Source organism: Mytilus californianus, unplaced genomic scaffold (assembly GCF_021869535.1).
Source record: "Mytilus californianus isolate M0D057914Y unplaced genomic scaffold, xbMytCali1.0.p SCAF_4, whole genome shotgun sequence".
In the NCBI taxonomy this organism is placed as follows: Eukaryota; Metazoa; Mollusca; class Bivalvia; order Mytilida; family Mytilidae; genus Mytilus; species Mytilus californianus.
This window is the reverse complement of record NW_026262690.1, coordinates 11840948-11865022: the sequence shown is the minus strand read 5'-3', so window position 1 is coordinate 11865022 and position 24075 is coordinate 11840948. Positions and strand designations below refer to the sequence as shown.

Genomic DNA, 24075 nt, shown 5'->3' with positions numbered 1-24075 from the left:
CGTTTTCGTCCGTTAACTTTTACAAAAATCTTCTCAGAAACTACAGGGCAAAATTTAACCAAACTTGGCCACAATCATCATTGGGGTATCTAGTTTAAAACAATGTGTCCAATGACCCTGCCTGCCAACCAAGATGGCAGACATGGCTAAAAACAGAACATAGGCCTAGGGTAAAAATGCAAGTTTTGTCTATTATTTTGAAATCTATTATTTTGAAACTGTTATAAAAAGAGAAAATCTGACAAGAGCAAAAATGTTCAGCACAGTGAGCTTTACCAATTGTCTTGATACGTCAAAACTGTCAGACGACTTCTTATAGGAGTTATTGCCCTTAAATCAAAAATTTTACCATTTTCTTCATTTTTGCCTATTATCTTGAAAACTATAATAGTTAAAGAGAAACTTTAAATTGCAAAAATGATCAGCAAGACATGTTCTACAAATAAGTCTAATGGTTGAAATCTTCAGTCAACTCCTTATTACAGCTATTGCCCTTTGATGATGATTTTTACCAATTTTTGTCTCGCCTTGAGTGAGTCAAAAAGCGAGACATAGGTATGCTGTTTCCAGCGGGCAGCGGCATCAACAATGTATAAGTTTGTGATAAGGTCTAGTTTATGGTGAACCACTAGTGGTAGGTCAATGATATTTGGTATGTAGTTGTATTAGCTTTCGCACATCTCATTTCCATGGATATATTTTGGCCCTGCCCCCTCAGTCATGGTCTATTGACTTTGAAACTATTGCTTAGTTTACATGTATTAGTTTGTGATAAGGTCAGTTTATGGGGAACCACTAGTGGTAGGTCAATGATATTTGGTATGTAGTTGTATAAGCATTGGCATATCTCATTTCCATGGAGATTATTTGGCCCTGCTCCCTCAGTCATGGTCTATTGACTGAAAATTTTGCTTAGTTTACATGTATTAGTTTGTGATTAGGTTAGTTTATGGGGAACCACTATTGGTTGGTCAATGATATTTGTTATGTAGTTGTATAATCATTGGCACATCTCATTTCCATGGAGATTATTTGGCCTAGCCCCTCAATCATGGTCTATTGAATTTGAAACTTTTGCTTAGTTTACATGTATTAATTTGTGATTAGGTTAGTTTATGGGGAACCACTATTGGTTGGTCAATGATATTTGGTATGTAGTTGTATAAGCATTGGCACATCTCATTTCCATGGAGATTATTATTGGCCCCGCCCCCTCAGTCATGGTCTATTGACTTTGAAACTTTTGCTTAGTTTACAGGTATAAGTTTGTGAAGATGATCCACTGATGTTAAGTCAATGATATTTGGTTTGCAAATGTATTTGTACGTCCGTCGTCGTCGTCATCGTCTGTCGTCGTAAACTATATCTTCTCCTCTGAAACTACTGGGCCAAATACCTCCAAACTTTAACTAAATGTTCCTTAGAGTATCTAGTTTATAAATTGTATCTGAAGTTTTGACCCATTGACAAACATGGCCGCCATGGCTAAAACTAGAACATAGGGGTCAAATGCAGTTTTTGGCTTATATCTCAAAAACTAAAGCTTTTAAAGCTTATCTGACATTGGGTAAAATTGTTCAATTGGTCAAGATCTATCACCTCTGAAATTTTCAGACGAATCAAACAACCCATTGTTGGGTTGCTGCCACCGAATTGGTAGTTTTAACAAAATTTTGCTGTTTTTTGTTATTATTTTGAATATTATTATAGATATATATAAACTGTAAGCAGCAATAATGTTCAGCAAAGTAAGATCTACAAAAAAGTTAATATGACCAAAATTGTCAATTGACCCCTTAAGGAGTTATTGCCCTTTAAAGACAATTTTACACAATTTGTTCATCAAGTTTGCTAATATTTAAAAAATCTTCTCCTCTGAAACTACTGGGCCAATTACCTTCAAACTTTAAATAAATGTTCCTTAGGGTATCTTGTTTATAAATTGTATCCGAAGTTTGTATCCATTGACAAACATGGCTGCCATGGCTAAAAATAGAACATAAGGGTCAAATGCAGTTTTTGGCTTATATCTCAAAAACTATATCTTTTAGAGCAAATGTGACATGGGGTAAAATTGTTTAATTGGTCAAGATCTATCGACCCTGAAATTATCAGACGAATCATGCAACCCATTGTTGGGTTGCTGCCACCGAATTGGTAGTTTTAACAAAATTTTGCAGTTTTTTGTTATTATTTTGAATATTATTATAGATATATATAAACTGTAAGCAGCAATAATGTTCAGCAAAGTAAGATCTACAAAAAAGTTAAATGACCAAAATTGTCAATTGACCCCTTAAGGAGTTATTGCCCTTTAAAGACAATTTTACACAATTTGTTCATCAAGTTTGCTAATATTTAAAAATCTTTTCCTCTGAAGTACAGGTGAGTGATTCAGGCTCTTGAGAGCCTCTTGTTTTGTGTTTTGAGCAAAAACTAAAGAAGATAGAGAGAAACTAAACAGACTAAACATTCAGCAAAACAAAATCAACAAAACAGATTTTTGTCGTGAATTCTATTCTCGTCTTCAATTTTGGACCAAGGTGAGCGACACCAGCTCTTAAGAGCCTCTAGTTTATAGTAAATTTGATCATTGTAGAGAAAAAGAGTTGGATTTAGAGATGTTGGAGATGAAGAGGAAGATGATCGACCAAAACTAACTCAAAGAGTGAAGACATTTTATGTGGATTCATGGCCAGAGGTCAAGTTCAATGCAGGTGAAGTTGAATATTTGACTGATTGTCTTTGAGTAAGACTTTAGAACAGGAACAGACCAAATATTTCACCTTGGACAATTCATTCATTATACAGATAAATTAGCTATTTTTGGCATGTTCTTAACAAATCTTGTCATAGAAAACTATCCAGATATAGAATGTGATATAGATAGCTTTGTGAACATTCACACTAAGTTCTTACGTGACACTGCTTGTGTGATTTTCTCTAAAGACGATTAATTTGTTCTCCTTTACTTGCCAAAAACATTAATTATTCATGAATAATTTGATCTTATAACAATATAATTGTATATATTACACATCTCTGTATAAGAGGAATTAAAGAATATATATACAGATATAGATGTAGAGAAATTCACTTTTTTTCCGTTGAAGTACATGTACAGTTAGTACTTATATTATTTTCATACAGATGCAATAAAGTTTTATTGGTTAAGTTGTCATCGTAAAATTTTAATCATACAATGAATCCATAAACTTTTGATAAATATGAAAACAATTTTGACAGATATTAGATAGGTCCTCAAAACTGAAGTTACTTACACTCTACCAGGTACTTTTATTGTGTTAATTATTGAAATTGTATGATATATAGATCAATAAATAGTTGTCCATGTTTAAATTATCTGTATAGTACTTGAGAATTAAATGGTCTTAACAACAAAATAAATAGATTTAAAGATAAGCCAATCTATCACATTGCAGTAGTATACTTTTATCTAAAATTTCTCATTCAAGTAAGTATTCAATATTGACAAAATAATACATGTTTGTGTGAAAATATTTATTATTCTTTCTGCTAACCTGTGATTACTGTAAATTCAGAAATTATTGCATGCATTTATTATTGCGATTTTTGAAGAATGGACATGCATGCGAGATTAATTATTGCGATTTCAGGGAAATCTGCATACAGATATACCTATTAGATATGAGAATGTGAGTTCTTATTATTGAGATACTCATCTAGTCACTTTATTCGCTTTAATAAAAACCTCGCAATAATTTCTGAATTTACAATAATTCATCTACATGTAGATAGTAATTTTTGTGCCCTAGAAGTTCACATATATATAGCAAAACCCAAAGGGCTAATTTGAGGTTTTGCCCTCATATTGTGTCCATTTTCTGTTGAATTTTCAACATTTTATCATCTCTTAACAACAGTTTGAAGGTCCTCAAAACTTTTGTTTGTTTTGTTGGGGGTCATGGCAATCATTTCTTTATCAATAATTATGTAATTTGCTATTCTTGAGTTATGAAACTTTATTTTTTTCAAATTTGACAGTTACATGTACATGTAAGACCTTAAATTTTTTCTTCAGCATTACTTTTTAGCACAATGGTAAGATCCTTGAGTACAATGTAAGCTCCTGTCCAAAATTTGGTTTATAACAAATTTTCATTTTACATATGTTTTAGTGATATTGGACATAGTTTGTCATACTTTTTTTCACTTTTGCTTTCTTTCTCCTAATTATGGCTCCCCTTTTACTAGGGGTACGTATCTATTGCCAGTAAAACTTTTTGACATTTGATCTCTGGGGAAAATAAATGCTCCTGAAGGGTAAACAGTTCAGATTGGTTTAATTTCCATCATTCGAAAAATGTGGTAAACAGTTCAAATTTGAGTGCAGAGTTGCCATTTTTTTTACATTGACATTGTACATAGGTATACTGGTACTTATCCAGGAGAAGATGCTCTTTAAAGCTTGTAGTATTTTTTATTTAAATTACTTCATTATTCTTTATCATTTATGCATTAATTAAACACACATTTGATTGTGGAATTAAACACGGCAGTAATTTTAAGACATTTTATTAAATAACTTAAATGTAAATGAATTTAAATTTTTATCTGGTTCCTTACAACTCCTATTTTGCACTTATTGAATTGAAATATTAATTGTGCCAAATTACATGTTAAAGTTCATTTTAAATGACACAAATGTATTTTATTATTTCTAATGCATTGAACTGTTATCAAAACAAAGTTAGAAATGTTCAAGTCCAATTGATTTTATCCCTTTGAATTAAACACTACCTTGGTTCAGTATATAGTGATCAAATATGGAACATGCAAGTCATGCATAGTTGTATACAATACTAAATACATTTACCCTACAAACTGTGACGATATGAACAGAACTCACAAATTCATACCTTGTACTCTGTGAGTATTGCAATGGGAAACCCAAGAAAAAGATAAGCCGTCTGTCTTTCATCCTCTCCAGTTGTGGTCACTTGTTAACTTTTACAAAAATATATTCTTTGAAACCACTGGTCTCATTAGAACCAAACGTAACCACAATCATCCTTGGGGTAGCTTAATGTGACTGATCATCACAAATACCAACCAACATGACCATAAAACAGAAGTTTTGTTTGTCATCTTGTAAACTGTTATAGATTAAATCTGACAGGGGCAGAAACATTCAGAATGTCACATTCTACCTACTGTCCATTTCAACCAAAACTTTCTGTCAAATGTATACACTAATATTGCCTTGAAATGATTTCTATACTTTTTGTTGAAGCAATTTTGGCTATTACCTTGAAAACTTGAATAGATAAAGAGAGAATTTTAATAGGAAAAATAATCAACTGGGATAAATTATTTCTACTCCTTGTAGGAGTTATTGCCCTTGAATGACAAATTTTACCCATATTTGTGTTTTTGTGAAACATAAAGTAGATAAAGAAAAACTCTTAACATAAAAATGAACAGCAGGACAAGATCTACTAAAAATTCTGCATGACCTTAATATCTGTCTACTTCTTATTGAAGTTATTGCCCTTGAATGACAATTGTTACCCATATTTGTGTTTTTTGTGGAAACAATATAGTAAATATAGAGAGAAACTGTTTTTATAATAGCATTAATTTTCAACAATAAAAGATATATAAAAAATTTACAATAATATCTGATGTTTTCATCAGTTGACCATGTATAGGTGCAGTTGTCATTGAATAGTGATTTTTACCTATTTTTAGCTCACCTGGCCCAAGTGAGCTTTTCTCATCACTTGGTGTCCTTCGTTGTTGTCCGTTAACTTTTATAAAAATCTTCTCCTCTGAAACTACTAGACCAAATTTTACAAAACTTGGCCAAGATGGCCGACACGGCTAAAAATAGAACATAGGGGTAGAAAGCAAGTATTAGCTATTTATAAATAGAGCAAATCTGACAAGGCAAAAATGTTCAAAATGGTGAGTTCTACCAATTGTCTATTAATGTCAAAACTGTCAGACGACTTCTTGTATGAGTTGTTGGCCTTAAATGACAAATTTTTCCTTTTTTTTTCATTTTTGGCTATTATCTTTAACTGCAAAAATGATCAACAAGATAAGATCTTCAAATAAGTTTAATGGTTGAAATTGTCAGTCAACTCCTTATTAGAGTTATTGCCCTTTGATGATGATTTTTTCCAATTGTTTGTGTTTTTGCCTTATATCTTAAAAGTCATAATAGATAGATAGAAACTTAAACAAGCAAAATTCTATAGCCCCCTTGCTTTCTATTCTGTTCTCATTGTGGTTCTCAAGTAGGTTTAAATTCTGTTCATTGCGCTAAAAGATTTCTCTGTTGTGGATGTTGAAGCTGGCATTGTAGGAAGGACAGATATAATAACAGAAATGTTCGGATAGAGATTTTTGTTTGTGGTGACAAGTGTTTCATGGAGTGTCTTTGGTTTAGTTTCTGCCATGATATACCTGAGGCTATGTAGCTTTGAATTTCAATATAACCACCAATTCATATATTTCCAATAGAATTTTATTGTTTTCTCCAAACTACCATCATTCAATTCATAAATATTTAATGTAAAAGTTCCCCACCCAATCATATTTGACAGCTAGAAAATTGGACCCATTACAGCGGCGCTTCTGTTTATGAAACTTTGGAATATTGGAACCAGTGATCCCCCTTTTCCCGGAATTTGAGCCTCTCCATGGGGTTTTTGATTTATGATTACTTGGCCTTTTTAGTGATGATATTGCCAAAACATTTGTGATTATGCAATTATTTGGACCCGCCATGAGGGCCTCAAATTTCATGTCAATCATGACGCGACAACCTTGTGTGTGCGCAATGTTACAAAATGTATATTCTGTTAGAATATAAGAGGTATGTTTTATTGAAAATAAAATTAATATTTGTTCCTAGATGGAAACAGGTATTTTTAAGCCCAGGAATGATCGCACCCTGTCACAAATTGAGTTTTGATCAATTCGTCTTTCTTGTCACAGGAAGCGATATCAGGATATGGTAGTTTAATTGATGTTAACGTTGCTCTGTCAGATGTAGAAGCCATCGCTCTGCTTGGCTCAATTTCAGATGAAACATGTCCGCGGGTCTGCATATCATCATCCTCTGCGCTTGCTGTAGCCGACGACGACGAAGACTTTTTACGAAAAAAGTAGAGAACACTTTTCTGCGATTTATCCATCTAGTATACATAAACTTAATGAAGAACAGACACGTACTGACCAAGCACATGCTTCGGAAATGATTGGGCGTTATCCTCATATCCTTACCCTTGTTACATTCGGTATCTGCTGCGAACATATTTAATGCGATCATATACAATTATTTTTTTTTTTTTTGGTCAAAATGATGTGCATGCTTGAGCATCTGAGCATACATGCAAGCTACGCCACTGACAGCTATGCATATGAACTATTTTGTTCAAAATATGTTCTACTTTCTTGTATGATCTTTCTAACCGGGCCGAATCAGTGGTTCTATACCTTAATGACGAATTTTACCAATTTTTTGGCGTTTTGCCTTATATGATAAAGTTATAGTAGATAAACAGAAACTTTAAATAACAAAACTGATCAGCAAGGCAAGATCTACAAATGAGTAAAATTTTGCCGATATAGTTAGTAGACAGTCAATCTCTATAGGATTGATTTACTGTCAATCTTTATAGGAGTGATTGCCCTTAAATGAGTATTTTTTTTTTGCTCTCTTTTGTGTTTTGAGCAAAAATGAAGAAAATAGAGAGAAAGTAAACGGACAAAATGATCATCAATACAAGATCAATACAAAAGAGATTTTTGTCATGAATTCTATTCTCGTCTACAATGTTGGAGACTGTCCTTTGTTGAATATGCACATAGACCAAGGTGAGGGACACAGGCTCTTTAGAGTCTCTACTTTATGTTTTTGCTGGAAACAATCAGATGATATTGTTATTGCATCATTTCAATTTTACACACACAAAAAATACCAGATAAGCCATAAAGGCTACTTGGAGCCTCTAGTTAAAGCATTTAACTATATAAGATGAAGAATAAGTAATAGCAAGAAAACATAGTATTTAATTGGATGTTATATTTTGCAGACAACACACTACGACCCCGTTCCAGTAGATTAATTGGTGGTACACCTATTACAATAGATACTGCAGTAGTAAGTATATATTTACCTCGAGATAAGAGAAAGTTTTACAGAATATGTGAATTTTGAAGAAGAAGAAGAAAATTCTCACTAATATGAATCTTTTGAATCTTTTCTATGTTTTTGCCATTTTTATATGCATACATGTATGATATATGCAATAATTGATATAGTTGTAAATTGAATAATGAATTTATTAGTAATTTCTGTTATAATACTTAAAATCTGTTGATTCCATGTTAAAAGAAAGAAAAGAAAAAAATAACAATAGAAAGCAAACAAATTTCAGAGACAGATATAAGCCTCAAAATGGCAAATCATGCCCTACTTTCCAGTAAGGAAGGATGGTACTAACAGTATCTATCTGTACATGGTAGATAGTAGCATCATATTAACCAAACAGAAAAATGTATCAGATAATATAAGATATTCTGGTCAAGTCCTCCTACCAACTTTTACTGGTGGCTCTGGTGCACTTTCATTTTCTTTTGAAAAAATGAATAGCAGACCTTTTTCTGTTTCCATACTTGATGATAAACAGTATAAAAGTCTACAAATAAATATTAGACACAATGTTTGTTTTGCAGGCTTTACGACATATAGTTTATGGATCACCATATCACTCCTTTAGTCGTGAGTGGAAGAAGTCTACGTTACAGTTTCAAGATATTTCTAGTCCATTTCCATGGGGACTTCAGACTCACAGGGTAAGAACAGTTAACATGTACCCTGTTATAATTATGAGTCTGTGACATAAGCAGATTGATTTATTCAACTCGATTTTGTTTTCAAAGTTATATATTGATGGCCCTGTAACGAAATGTAAGTGACATATTGTTTCACCCCTGTCTGTCAGTCTGTTCCACATACGATACATAGTTTGTCTTGCTAACTTCTCCTACAGTTATCAAGCTAGAACTTTTATATGATGTAAGGTGTTATTACATATACTAAAGGCGTGCATTTGATCTGGATTTTGATTTTCTCTAAATCTTCCACTAATAACAGAATGTTGAAGGTTTTAGAATGCTTGTGGCACTTATTTCCTGCATACAGCAGTGCATCATGTTTGTCTTGTTCAAGTCTTTAATGTTATATCAATGACTTTATAAAGTACAACAGTAAATATTCTGGTATTTGACATAGAATAGGGCTTTATGCTAATGAATGAACAAAACAGGACAATTTATTCTCTTTGTTCCTCTGTTCATCAATATATATTTATCCACTTCCACTCCTTAACCTGTGGAACAATGAAAATTTAAGAGATTCTTTCTATCCAATTATCTCTTCTCTAGAATTTTACCAGTAAAATGTAGAGCCTACAGAACATGACATTGTTAGCTGATTGTTCACCTATTAAGTGGCTGATTTTATGTCAATTGATTTCCTTTGTTAAAAGCTGTGAGGTAAAATCGGTTAAATGACATCATTGATTTCTTAAGCATGAAACAAAAGTCATAATAAACTAATAATTGATTCATTATAAGGCCACAAAAAAAAAAACTTGGTTTGCAGACATTTTTAAAAAGCAATAAAATAAACAGCCTTAACTTAAGCGATGATTTAGACATCAAAATGAAACAGAAATTTATGTTATGAAGAATCAAATCAAATATGTACATCACGTTATTTCTTCTCCTGTGTGATCTACTGGTCATGTGATTGCCTCTAGTACAAGAGGTTCTTCAGATTTCCTTTTAAGGTCAAACCAAAAAATCTTATATCAGTCATTCCCAAGGTCTGTCAGACGTGATAATGTCCAGTAATAAATGGTTCAGTCCAGTAAAATTTAATCAATTACTGGACCATATGACCAGGGCCAAATTTAAAAATATGTCTGTTTCCCCTCTCCCTACCCTACTTTCCAAAAGTGGGTAGGTAGGTAAAAAGATTTTTTTTATCCACAGAATTTTCTTCTGAAAAAGGGCGAATAAAATTAAAAAAATTTTCAGACTTTTATTCAATGACTAGATTTGAACATTTTGTTACTAAATTTTAATGTCTGACAGATACTGTCGAGAAGAAATGTCATTTTATTGGCATTCCCTTCTGCACACAGTTTCCGCAAACCGTCAACACTACTATATGATTTTTCATGAAGGTATTTTCATTACTTGTAGTATTTGATGCAGCACAATGACAGTGAATATCTGGTCGACCAACACTTGATGAATAGACAGGAAACTCAATATATGTTGAACATGACAAATTTAATTGTAATCGTACAAAACCTTTTCCCTACTAAGCATCTCCTGTAAAAAACAGAACACCATTAACAATACATACACGCAAGAAGAAAATGAAATATTTTGTAGAAATTCAGTAACAAAAATTAATATATGAAACAATGATATGGGAGAATGTTCCATTATCCTAGCTATATAGAGGAACCAGAAATTAGTTTGTTTGTATTTAACCTACCAGTTTAACGCCCTTCACCTTTTTTGTCTCGCCTTGACGGAGTCAAAAAGCGAGACATACGTATGCTGTTTCCGGCGTCGGCAGCGGCATCAACAATGTATTAGTTTGTGATAAGGTCTAGTTCATGCATATGGTGAACCACTAGTGGTAGGTCAATGATATTTGGTATACAGTTGTATTAGCATTGGCACATCTCATTACCATGGAGATTATTTGGCCCAGTCCCCTCAGTCAAGGTCTATTGACTTTGAAACTCTGCTTAGATTACATGTATTAGTTTGTGATTAGGTCAGTTTAATGAGAACCACTAGTGGTAGGTCAATGATATTTGGTATGCAGTTGTATAAGCATTGGCATATCTCATTTCCATGGAGATTATTTGGCTCCGTCCCCTCATTCATGGTCTATTGACTTTAAAACTTTTGCTTAGTTTTCATGTATTAGTTTGTGATTAGGTCAGTTTAATGGGAACCATTAATGGTAGGTCAATGATAATTGGTATGCAGTTGTATAAGCATTAGCACATCTCATTTCCATGGAGAATATTTGGTCCTTACCCCTCAGTCATGGTCTATTGACTTTGAAACTTTTGCTTTGTTTACATGTATTAGTTTGTGATTGGGTCAGTTTAAGATGAACCACTAATGTTAAGTCAATGATATACTGTATCCAAATTTATTGGCATTTGCAAGTTTCATTTCCATGGAGATTATATAACCCTAACCCCTAATTATGGTTCATTGACTTTGAAACTTTTACATAGTTTACAAGTTAATGTTTGTGTTTAGGTTTGTTTAAAGGGAACAACTTATGAAAAGTCAATGGTATTTGGTTTGCAGTTGTATTAGCATTGGCACATCTCATTTTCATGGAGATTGTTTAGCCCTGTACCTTCAGTCATGGTTCATTGACTTTGAATACTTGCATAACTTACATGTTAAAGTATTGCTATTTTTATTTCAACATTTGCATTATCAAAATAACAAATATGCGAGACATATCTCTGTGTTAACAGTTTATTTGAATCATGGAGACGTTGTTCACATACCCTTAAAAAAATTTGGGCAGGGGTTCCCCCTATCATAAAGGATTTCCCCCCTAAACTTAAACCAGGTTAATAAAAAAAAATAGCAAAGAGGAGATGGGAGAAGGTTCCCCTTATCCTAAAGGAACCAATCTCCTCTTTGAGAGAATTCATTAAATTTGCATTGAACATACCTGTAAAGTTTTCTGATGAGGCATCCTTTGGTGTAGGATTATATTTCTTTGTGTTGGAGGAATTCATCATTACAGCAAATACAGATTTTGTTGTTCCTAAAGTATTTGCATTTTTATGGTCTGTCAGACCAACATCTTCATCTCTGTGTACTGTATCAACTACACATTTTAAATTTTAATCAAACTCTTTGACTATTCTAATAGCCTCTTCAGTGTCATGTGTAAATGTTAATGTTCCCATAAGCTTATCACTCACACATAGTCTTACCGTGTGTGTTTTATGAAGTTTGTAGTTTTCAGTGTCTAAGAGATCATTCAGGGCATCGTTCCATGTTTCATACATTACATAAAGTAAACTTATTGCCACTATGTTGTCGTTTTTAGCCTGATGTAGACGACATTTTAAGCAGACAACTTACAGGTTTTCTCTCGGCATTTTACCTCAAATGTAAAGGCAATTCAGAGAAAAACTTTCCTGAACTTCCGGTCAACATAAAAACAAATCGGATCCAGAAATTTCGTTTCCGAAAGTAAAACCGAAATAAAAAAAAATGCAACAGAAAAAAGGGAATAAAAACATTTTTGAGTAGGCACGGTTTTCAGTGGGTCGGTCGGGCTAGGGGAAACAAACAATATTTTTATTGTGGCCCAGTGTAGATATTAGAATTTTGTAATACTCATACTGTAAAATACAACTAATACACTGAGTGGACCAGTTATGCTTGAACAGTGACTGGACCAAAAGACCACTGAGGCTCAAAAACCTGAGAACCTCTATTATATTTATATTTGCTGAGCTAGCAGCATTTAGGAGTAAGAGCATGGCTGGTCCTCCCAAAGTGCAAATAATTTGTGAAGATAGGGTACATGTTTCCTGCAGATTGTGACCTAATGAAGATAGGGTATACAATTTCCTGCAGATTGTTGCCTATCCATTCCAACAAATTTTGTTTCTTCACATTTTTCTCAGAACCTCATTATGATAAGTCAATGTGGTACTGTGGATTCATTTAGTTTCGTGGATTGAGGAAAACTTACATGATCATGGATATTTAATGTCGTGGTTTTGCTAAAGTCTGTATACAAGCCTGTAGAAAATATGTCATTAGTTGAACATTTAATTTAGTGGTTCAACTGTACCCAAGAAATCCATGAAAATTGGTACCCATCGAATAATAATGAATCCACAGTATGCTGTTTTATTAACACTGTCATATATTATTTCCATTGAGATCATTTGGACCTGTAGATTCAGTTATGGTTTATTGACGATGAATGTTTTGCATATTTTACACGTTTTTAAAGTATTGTAGTTTCGATTTCAACATTTGCATTTTACTATCAAAATAACATACAAGAAAGACATATCTCTATTTATTGAAAATGAACTTAAACATTTTCAACACTTTAGACAATTACTCTCTGTTTTCCAATGTATTGAATTACATTGAGTTGGGGGTATGCTAAACATGACAACGTGTGCATTTTAGTTTACAAACCCATCAATAAATCAATCACTTGTGTAATATATCACTTTTTTTAATCATTAATTTGTTTTTTTATCAGGAAGTTAATCAGGTTTAGCAAGGTAATTAAAGTAAAACATTTCACCTTGATATGTATGCACTTCAAAATTTTGCAAAGAATTTCACTGTTTGGATGGTTAGTATAGGGTTGGTTCTTTTTTCAATATCTGCAAGAGGGTTTAAATGATGTTTTGCATTAACTAGAAAAATCAGGTAATGAAACTTGAATTGAACATTGTTTATTACCTTATATCAATCAATGAAGTAATTATAATACAAAGAAACAAATAATATTAGAAAGAATAGACAGTATGTGCAGATTTTAATAGTTTTAATATAAGTTTACTTATGAGAATTTTTTGTTTTCATATTCTCTTTTGGGATCTTTGTTGTTTGTTGCTGACATTTTTTATTTTCCTAAATATTTTGTTACCTTTCTGACCTTTTTTTAATGCAATTTATTTTTCAAATTTTTGCCTTGCAACCACTTTTTTCTCATATTTATTTTAAAACACACAAACAGCAATGGTTGTTTCATTGTAAATTGCTGACCTTGAGTGAGGGAGGTCATGGGTTATTATCCTGTCACTTACAAATCTTTGATATTTAGATGCCTTATTCCTATTTTACAGAAAAGGGCTTAAATTATGAAAATGTTTTTATTTTGATTTCAGCTGCAAACAATGTTAACTTGTGTGAAACAAAAACCAAAAAATGTAATAAATAAAAATATCAAATTGTAATTGTTCAAATCTTGGTCCTTTGTTCGGAATGTATAGTTGTTTCATTGGCAATCATACCATATATATGTACCACATCATCTTATTGTTATATAGTAAAAATACAAAACTGAAGAAGATATTGTAGGAAGTTCTTTCCCTACAACAAGGAATAATTAGAATATAATTGGTAAAATGAAGTGTGTCACCATTCCAATACTTTACATATATACATTGTACTACATTTACAAAAAATAGTACAAAAGTTTTGCATTGGAAATTTGATGAAAACCTAGTTATTATTGAATTAATTTTAAAGCACCAAATGATTATATTTTAATAAAAGCCATCATTAAACTTAAATAACTTTGGTATGTTAAGGGCATTATGATAATACTATATTTTTATACTTTCAGTGTGGATCTCGTGGTTTGGTGCTTTGTGTGCAAGCATTTTTATTGAAGCATTTAATTTTTGAAAGAGAATACTTTTCTGTGGAACTTGCAAGAAGGTATTTTTTTACAGTCAGGATTCTACTTTGTCAACATTATCTACTAATTACGCCACCTAATTTTTCAATCATAAAAAAATGGAAGCCATTGCAGGAATGACACTCTGTCAATTTAGTGCTTGAGAACCGATAAATTTATCCATACAGCATCATTACAATCCTTTTGAAATAATACATTTTTAAGATCCACTTGCAAAGTCTGTCGCCAAGTAGTTTTAGTAAAAAAAAAATGTTATTCTAACACACCTACTCTGTTGTTATGACTCATTAGAAAGGTTTTTCACTTGACCCACATATTTCATTTTTTATTACTGTGAATTTCATGGTATTATATCAACTTGTAGCCTTGAAATATAAAAATAGTAGAATCTGAAGCGAGGTGATGTATCAAATATTTTTGCTTTATACGTTTTCAAATCAAAATAGTCAATTAGACATGCCTGAACTTAAAAAGGTGTACTCTTACTTTACCTTTTCCATGAAATTATTGCCCATTTTTAGGATTTTTATGCCCTGGCCGCAGCGGAAGGGGCATTAAGTGTTGCCCTTGTCCGTCTACGTCTGTAACTCTGTACGTCCCGAAATTGGTTTCCTTTAACTTTAGTTTGCCTCAATCAAATAATATGAAAATTATACACAATGCTTATTACCACAAAACTCAGATCAAGTTTGAATTTGGATGGGCAGAGATGCAAATTAATGCTTTAAAAAGATCATTTTTTTTATCTTTTTGAGGAATTTTTTTCAGCGGAATTTATGCTTATGCACAGAAATGATTCATATGTATTTGCACCTACCACAATCGACAGTTTTGTGAAAATTTGTCTTTAATTAAAAAGTTTACAAATATCTTGAAGCTCCATACTATAATTTAAGTAAAAACACATATATAAGATGCATAAAATCATAAATTATGCACCTACATTAAACTTTTAAAGTCAACAGAAACAGATGTAAATAATTCAAATATACCAACTTGGCCTTATTTACCTTCTCTAATAAACAGTTCAATTTCTTTTGTTTAATTTCAACTGAGTATCAGTCTGGTAAATGTCTTTTTGAGTAAAATTTCACCACACAAAACGTTCTGATTTCTTGTGCTTAATGATTTACCTTTTACATGTATATATATAATCTCCCTATAATCATCACAAACTTTATAAACTATTACTGAAAAGTAAAAATGTAATCTTAAGATTTGGACAAATTGATAACATATGTTTGTTACCAGTTTTCTGTTTTATACTAGAACACACCCGCGATATCGCAGAACCGGGACTGAATTAAAGTACCTACGCCTTATTTTTAGTAATCGTATTATCATCTGATAAAGTTATGTTGATTATCAGGTGCAGTTTTCTCTGCTTTCAAAATCTTGTTCTTTAACATCTATACTACTAAATCTAAAGACAGTTTTTTGTTCACCTAATAAACGTATAACCCAAGAAAGCTACTGCTTACATTAGACCGGAAAATATAATGACATGACTAAAAGGAAATCGCATCGGATAGTTCCGGAACTTATAAATTTGTCTAATTGCTTATTGTTTCAAACAGTAATCGATGTAAAAGGTTAAAATTTTCAGTATACCCTATCAAGTATATATACCCTTCTATAAGTTTGACTTGTAGCTTTCTTCAGTTATACGTTTATTAGGGGAACAAAAAACGGTCTTTAGATTTAGTAGTATAGATATGTATATAATCAATCAATCCAAAAGAATAAATGGAAAAAAAATCATGTAGATTTTTTTTTATTGATAATGTGGAGAGACAGAGAGATCTATATCAAACAGAAAAAACAAACATTCTGAAAAATAGTGTTTAATTTTGACCCCAGTAACAGTCTAAGGGAGGTAATTACAACCATCCCATATTATATGTTTCACAAAAGTTGATATTACGTGTTAAAAAGTATCAAATCTAAAATATTGTATTTATTGTAGTGTCTATTTCAACGACAAATACTTCTTATCTTGCAATCCTATTAACATTTAAGTATTTAGAAAATGTTTAATGACCAGGTCTTGTCTATTATTTTTCAATGATTCATAATCTTGGAATATTCTTTACAGTGCCTTAAAACCAAATGAATTTGAGAGAAAACGTGCATTAATTGGTGCTATATGTGAGATGTTATGGGCAGCAGGTGAAAAGAAACGGTGCTGTATATGTCTCTTACAAGAGGATAGGTGTTATGATAAAGATTATCGTGTTAGAGATGATGGGATTACTGAGAAGGTATGAATTATATCCCCTAGCTTTAACATAGCAACAATTACAGTATCATATGATTATGAATTGAGAATGTTTCATATTTGTCAATGAGACAGCAACTAAACAACACAAGTAAACTAAAGCAAATATCCTAAATTAGATGGTGTAGACATTTGTCTATTGATAAAGACTGAAGGCTGATCTCTATATGAGTTTCTAATTTCATATTGTTTGTGAGTTGCTGACTCATCAAGATCTCTATATGAATTTCTAATTTCATATTGTTTGTGAGTTGCTGACTCATCAAGATCTCTATATGAATTTCTAATTTCATATTGTTTGTGAGTTGCTGACTCATCAAGATCTCTATATGATCTCTATATGAATTTCTAATTTCATATTGTTTGTGAGTTGCTGACTCATTAAGATCTCTATATGATCTCTATATGAATTTCTAATTTCATATTGTTTGTGAGTTGCTGACTCATCAAGATCTCTATATGATCTCTATATGAATTTCTAATTTCATATTGTTGGTGAGTTGCTGACTCATCAAGATCTCTATATGATCTCTATATGAATTTCTAATTTCATATTGTTTGTGAGTTGCTGACTCATTAAGATCTCTATATGATCTCTATATGAATTTCTAATTTCATATTGTTTGTGAGTTGCTGACTCATCAAGATCTCTATATGATCTCTATATGAATTTCTAATTTCATATTGTTTGTGAGTTGCTGACTCATCAAGATCTCTATATGAATTTCTAATTTCATATTGTTGGTGAGTTGCTGACTCATCAAGATCTCTATATGATCTCTTTATGAATTTCTAATTTCATATTGTTGGTGAGTTGCTGACTCATCAAGATCTCTATATGATCTCTATATGAATTTCTAATTTCATATTGTTGGTGAGTTGCTGACTCATCAAGATCTCTATATGAATTTCTAATTTCATATTGTTGGTGAGTTGCTGACTCATCAAGATCTCTATATGATCTCTATATGAATTTCTAATTTCATATTGTTGGTGAGTTGCTGACTCATCATGATCTCTATATGATCTCTATATGAATTTCTAATTTCATATTGTTGGTGAGTTGCTGACTCATCATGATCTCTATATGATCTCTATATGAATTTCTAATTTCATATTGTTGGTGAGTTTGCTGACTCATCAAGACATATACTCTACATCATCTTTTAGTCTTACCTGTGATGTCACAGTGTTAATTAGATTTTTTTACCACTCGTCAAATTGGATGAGTAACATGGGAACTACTCACCCATTTTAAGTTCCACTAGCCCAACAATTTGAGGTGTCTTTTTGTTGAACTACAGAAAGGTAAATTACACAAATTGAACAGGATATTGATTTTCTGCTAAATCTTTTATTTTTCTGCTCTGTCTTTAACATTTTTGTGTTTTTGTTGTAGCCTTGTTCTTTATCATGCATATGTTATGTTGTACAAGTCCTTGTATCATAATAATCTATAAAAGAAATCAACACTTTTGGGGTTAAAAAGTTCTAGAGAAAGTAATTTTTTTATTAAAAAAAACAGCCCTCCCCATATATGAAATAAACATGTCTAAGAACATTTTATACAAATATATCGTGCTTACAAGGGGTATTTGCCAAAAATACCGGTTGAGAGGTACAAATTTCCAGAGCCGTTAGGCGAGGGAAATTTGATTACCTCGAAACCGGTATTTTCGGCAAATACCCCTTGTAAGCATGGTATAATTGTTTAATTCCACCGAATGTTCTTTGTATCCATCTTGACCTCAGAAAGTTTATTGTAATCAGGTATCATATGGAGTTTCTACTTGAATGTATAATTTTTGTATATTCTGCAGCTGTCCTATTTGCGCAGACAAATTGCATTGGCCGTAAAATCATTTCTGATCATTTTTGATGTACAGTCACTGACCGTATATATATATATATATATCCCTGTTTATGATAAGCTGGTTCTCGGCTGACTACTACACTTTCTTCATCAGTTTGAGTGAAGCGTAATACAAGCGGATTCCAGTTTATGTTTATGACAGGTTGACAATGTGTTTCCGTTGAGTTTTATTTATGACGTCATTAAAAGTACAGGTTCGCGGAATTTTGACGTCATTCGCTCCTAATTTATTTACGATGTTTTTTATCCTAAATATTTCACTTGGAACCGTATATTAAGAATGACCATAAATTTGTCCTTTTAGATTACAAATAATTCATTGGGTTATTTTTAGACATGGTATTCCCCATCTGCCATGGTATTTGCTAGCAAATACCCTGGCACATGGAATTCCCTAATGACAAATACCTCGGCAGAGAAAAGAAAATCTCAATACATAGAAATTGGTGAAAAATACCATGTCTCTCATCCAATCAAAATACAGCATTATTACATAAGGTGGAATTATCTCAGATAGTTCATTATCATAATCATTTGGCTCAGATATCTGAATTATTTATAAAAAAAAAGTCACAAATTGATCAACCATTCAGTATGATCTTGTTTCTAAATTAGGAAACTGTACTTCTGGAAAAAGCACTGTTATTAAAACGTTTAACAATGAGCAAATATTCTCTTTAAATGGTTCATCAAATGCCCCAAATAACCTGAAATATAGTCATAACCCCAAAAATCATACAAACGGTAGATAACTCAGCATAATTAGGATGGGTCAAACTTACATACAAATAATCCACTGTTCGTGTCTGAAGGTTTTAGCATACATTTACAGATAATTTGCGAGTAATTGTTTGCATAATAATTTTGCTTATGGCCAAGTGGCAATTTTGAAGATGAGGATTTCTTATCAATCAGTTTCACAATAATTTAGTGTTAGGTTTTATATAGTGAATGAATAGAAAACAATGGGCACACAATTGTGACTTGAAACCCATTATACAATAATCTGAGAATGGTAAATTGATCTAATGATGTTGTGTCTTAGAGTAATAAGGGTTCAAAGAGGGGTCCATTCTCCAAATGACAGTGTTTGTAGATACCTTTGAAATGTACATAATAACTGTCATATAAGTATCTTCCTTTGTACTTCTCACATTGTTAGACCATTTAAGTATTGTTTCATGTTATTTAATCTCAATATTTTGACTGATGAGTGAGTTTGCTGTTGGAATGTTATAATTTTATAAGGTCTTGTTTTGATTAATGCTTTCTTCATATTATTTGAATGATAAGCTAAAGTTATGTTGACATGTCAAATCATTCATGAGCCATATTTTGAAAACAACAGGAAAATAAAAAGTGAGGAAATAAATAAGTATAAATCAACATCTGTAATTTTAATTTATGATATATATACTTTTTTGATATTTCAGTTGTTTTTATATGAGTTCAAGAAATTCCAGGATCTTCAACTGTTTGTGAAAAGGAACATCGAATTTGTGAGTAACATCTTCAATTGAATTATACTTTTTTTGAATTCAAAAATCAGGCCAATTATCAATAAACGTAATGCAGTGGTTTCCCCTTTGTTGTTGATGTGTTACAATTTCGTGTCTGTCTACACCATATCTGCTATAGCATATGATTATATATAATTATTCACAATGTAAAGGTTTTTTGGGGTGGAATAGGTATAGCCTTTTGTCCATTCATTGATTTTTGCATAGTTTACATGTTAAAATATTGCCATTTTAATATCAACATTTGCATTATACACAAATGTACTATGAAAAATTACATACAGGCAAGAAATATCTCTGTGTCAACAGTTTATGTACAAATGTATAATGAGAACTTACTCCCTGAAATATCTAGTCCTTGCTTAGTCATTTGTTTGTCGAGCTTGCAACATTTATGTTGCATAAAAAAGACATAGCAATCTTCTATTCCGTCCATGGCTTCCAAAACAGTCATATATTCCGGACATTTATAAATTTACCAGACATTGTCCATCTGGGAAAAACATGAAACGGACATCTACTTTTAGTTTTCAAGGCTTTCTTAAGATATGGTCATTTTAACATAATTCAAAAATAATTGGAAGTTTATGCGATCTTTATGACCCAACCTTTTGCCTTAAACAGCAACACATTTCCAGTCATAAAATTAACATGATGAATAAGTACTATCAAAACAAACCCTCCTTTAATACCTTCTCATTTTAATCAAGGTTAATGAGTTGTCGGACATCTGAAATTTACCTGTTCAGGCGACAGGTAAACTATTTTGTACCAGACATTGATCGGTCTATTCAAAGTTGTTTTCTTACATTTCAGCGGTTTGCATCTAATTAATTTATTCAAAAAGATTGAAATTATCAGAAATACGTTTATATATATGATTTGATGAAAAATTTAAAAAGGGTTTTAAAACGAAAAATCGTCAGAACCACGTTGTTTGAACTAGTACACGTGTATGCAGCTGGGAAATTTAATTATGCATCCTAATTCTTCAAAAATGCTAAAATTATCATTGATACCTTTATCTAACGTTCATTTCGAGTATTTTCTTGAAGAAATACCGTGGAAAGAGCTACTTAAACTCAATCTTGCTTTGTAAACTTACACAGATTTTACGTATCCGTCTCCGGTCCATGTTTAACCATTGTCATGTCAACATCCGGTATTAGGAAAATGTGCTTTTTAAAAACAAAAGTAAAGTTTTTGACAACGTTATTTTGCACAAATAAAGAATCTAAGGCAGATATTAGTACGCTGATGTTGCACACTTCGAATGATGCACTGTCAATTTAACAGTTTACGTCAGAACATCGAATTTATATCAACGTAAAGTTTAATATCGTTATTTTAATGTCAATCATTGGTTATATGATGGCCAACTGATTACCATAATTGCCTTTTGTTACTAAGTCTTAAGGGATTAAAATCGGGATAAGACATATAATGTCATGCTGGCTCAAATATTTTTTGGAAGCCCTGATTCCATCAGTGGCGGCGTGGGTGACGTAACATTTAGGTTCAGTTTGTGGTTAAAGTATTTTTAGACAATAACTTTGTCAAATCTTCATGGAATTTTATGAAATTTGTACAGATGGTTGTTTTTCACCAAAAGACAGTATCCAGAGCTAAATTTTGAAAATATTTATTTCCATTTTTCCATATTTTACTGATAAATGGACTAAATAGGATTTTTTTACAGGTAACATTGAGATTCAGTCTGAAGTTAAAGTTTTTCAGTCATCAATAACTTTGTCAAACCTTCATGGGGTTTTATGAAATTTGGACAGAAGCTTGTTTATGACCAAAATACAGTATCCAGAGCAAAATTTTTAAAATATTTATTTTCATTTTTCTGTATTTTACTGATAAATAAACTTAGTTTTTTTACAGGTAACATTCAGATTCAGTCAGGGGTTAAAGTTTGTTACACATCAATTACTTTGTCAAAGCTTCATAGCTGATAGATGATTTAGTTTTTTACAGTTAACATTTACAGACAGTCTGGGATTAGATTTTTTTGACATGATAAATTTGTAAACTTCATGGCTTGTTATGAAAGTAGGACAGAAGCTAATCTTCAAGACCAAGAAATAGCATATTAAGAAAAAGTTTGATTTTTTTTTAAATTCTGTATTTTACTGATAAATAGACTCACTTTTTAAGTCAACATTTCACTTTTACACTGGCAGCAGCAATCGCAGGGGAGACAAAGGGTTCTGTGGAACCCATTACAATTTTTTATTGATATTATAGTTTTCAATTGCTTTAAACTAGTGACTTGGTGTGAGAAAAAAATTGTTAGATACTATCTCTTGAATATATTTGTTCTACACCTGCTTATTGTGAAATTTTAACTTGATGTCTTTCAGTTCCAATCAGATGGGAGTAATGGATGTATATGTTTTCTTTATAGTTTAGCTCTGTCTAGAACTATCTTTAAGTAAGTCTGTGAATGTTAGTACTAAACACATCAGTATTCCATACACACATTTAAAAGAAAAATACAGTTGACTCAAACATAACAAAAATATGCTTATCAGTATCATGACTCAGTTACATCAGCTCTTTCATAGGGAAATAATTCTTAAAGCTGAGGAATACCAATATTGTAAGAGTAAATTGAACAGAATGTATAAAAGGTGTTAGCAACATAGACAAAAGGTGAAACAAGTTGTCAGTTGGAGATTGTTGGTTTAAAGTATTTAAAAACAGCTGTGGTAAAAAGTTAAAGTAACCAACTATGCAAGACCCTAGTGTGTAGTCAATGTTGTTTAACTTCCCCATAGTCCAAAGGAAAATATGTATTCCCTGCCACTGTTGTGTATGCAGTGTATACCAGTCATTGTAAAGACTGCTTCTTTAAGCTTAGTTAACTTTCTAGTTGTGTTTGTATTTTAGCGTTGAGTATTATAGATTATATGTGTCATTTAATCTTTTTTTAACCAGGAAAAAATTAACCATTATCCTGTAATGAGGTGTGGCTAAGAATTAACCTGCCTGTGGGCAAAGGGAGATAACTTAAATTATATAGCTAAGTGAGAGATTTGAATGTATTAGAACAGACCTATAACTTAAATATTTTATAGAATAAAAGAAGATATACAGTTTACAGAAGACAGTAAAGACAAACTGTTGACAGACAATGAGGAGTGTTCACAAGCTCTTATTAATTTGTTACTGACGGGACAGGCAGTCAAACATCTACACAATGGAAATATGGTGTATAATCAGTTTGGTAAAATGCTGGTAGGTCACATAACATTAACCACTTGATCTAATTAAAATAGGGACGAAAGATACCAGAGGGACAGTCAAACTCATAGATCGAAAACAAACTGACAACGCCATGGCCAAAAATAAAAAGACAAACATACAAATAATAGTACAGATGACACAACATAGAAAACTAAAGACTAAGCAACACGAACCCCACCAAAAACTGGGGGTGATCTCAGGTGCTCCGGAAGGGTAAGCAGATCCTGCTCCACATGTGGCACCCGTCGTGTTGCTTATGTTATTACAAATCCGGTAAATAGTCTAATTCGGTAAGTCACATTCGTGAAAAGGGAAGGGTATTGTAGTTACGACATAAGGAACATATCCGATATCATCTGTGAAACGGTTATTCCATAACGGTCAACCAACTCGTGATGGCGTCCGTAAAATTTACGAAGTGATGACTTCAACTTCACCATTTGGAACTCTTGGTTTAATAGCTTCCTTGTGAGCAGCAATCCTCTATCAAGGAAATCATGATAGGAAACACAAGCCTGGGAATATCGTATCAATTGGGAGATATATACTCTGTATGCAGGCGCTGCTGGAATGTTGCTACATAGAAATGGACAGTTCACAATTGGGAAGCTGAAATCATCTCTTTTGT

General features: G+C 32.1%; 1 protein-coding gene across 1 annotated transcript in view; it reads left to right on the top strand.

Moving 5' to 3' along the window:
• Positions 1-24075, top strand: part of LOC127737476 (inactive ubiquitin carboxyl-terminal hydrolase MINDY-4B-like) — a 42660-nt gene that overhangs the window by 8718 nt on the left and 9867 nt on the right. The window contains exons 3-10 of the mRNA XM_052248190.1: positions 2600-2717; positions 8088-8155; positions 8731-8850; positions 14447-14541; positions 16617-16782; positions 20106-20171; positions 22562-22632; positions 23279-23438. Of these exons, the coding sequence (XP_052104150.1) occupies positions 2600-2717; positions 8088-8155; positions 8731-8850; positions 14447-14541; positions 16617-16782; positions 20106-20171; positions 22562-22632; positions 23279-23438 (864 nt within the window). The remainder of the gene's footprint in view (positions 1-2599; positions 2718-8087; positions 8156-8730; positions 8851-14446; positions 14542-16616; positions 16783-20105; positions 20172-22561; positions 22633-23278; positions 23439-24075) is intronic.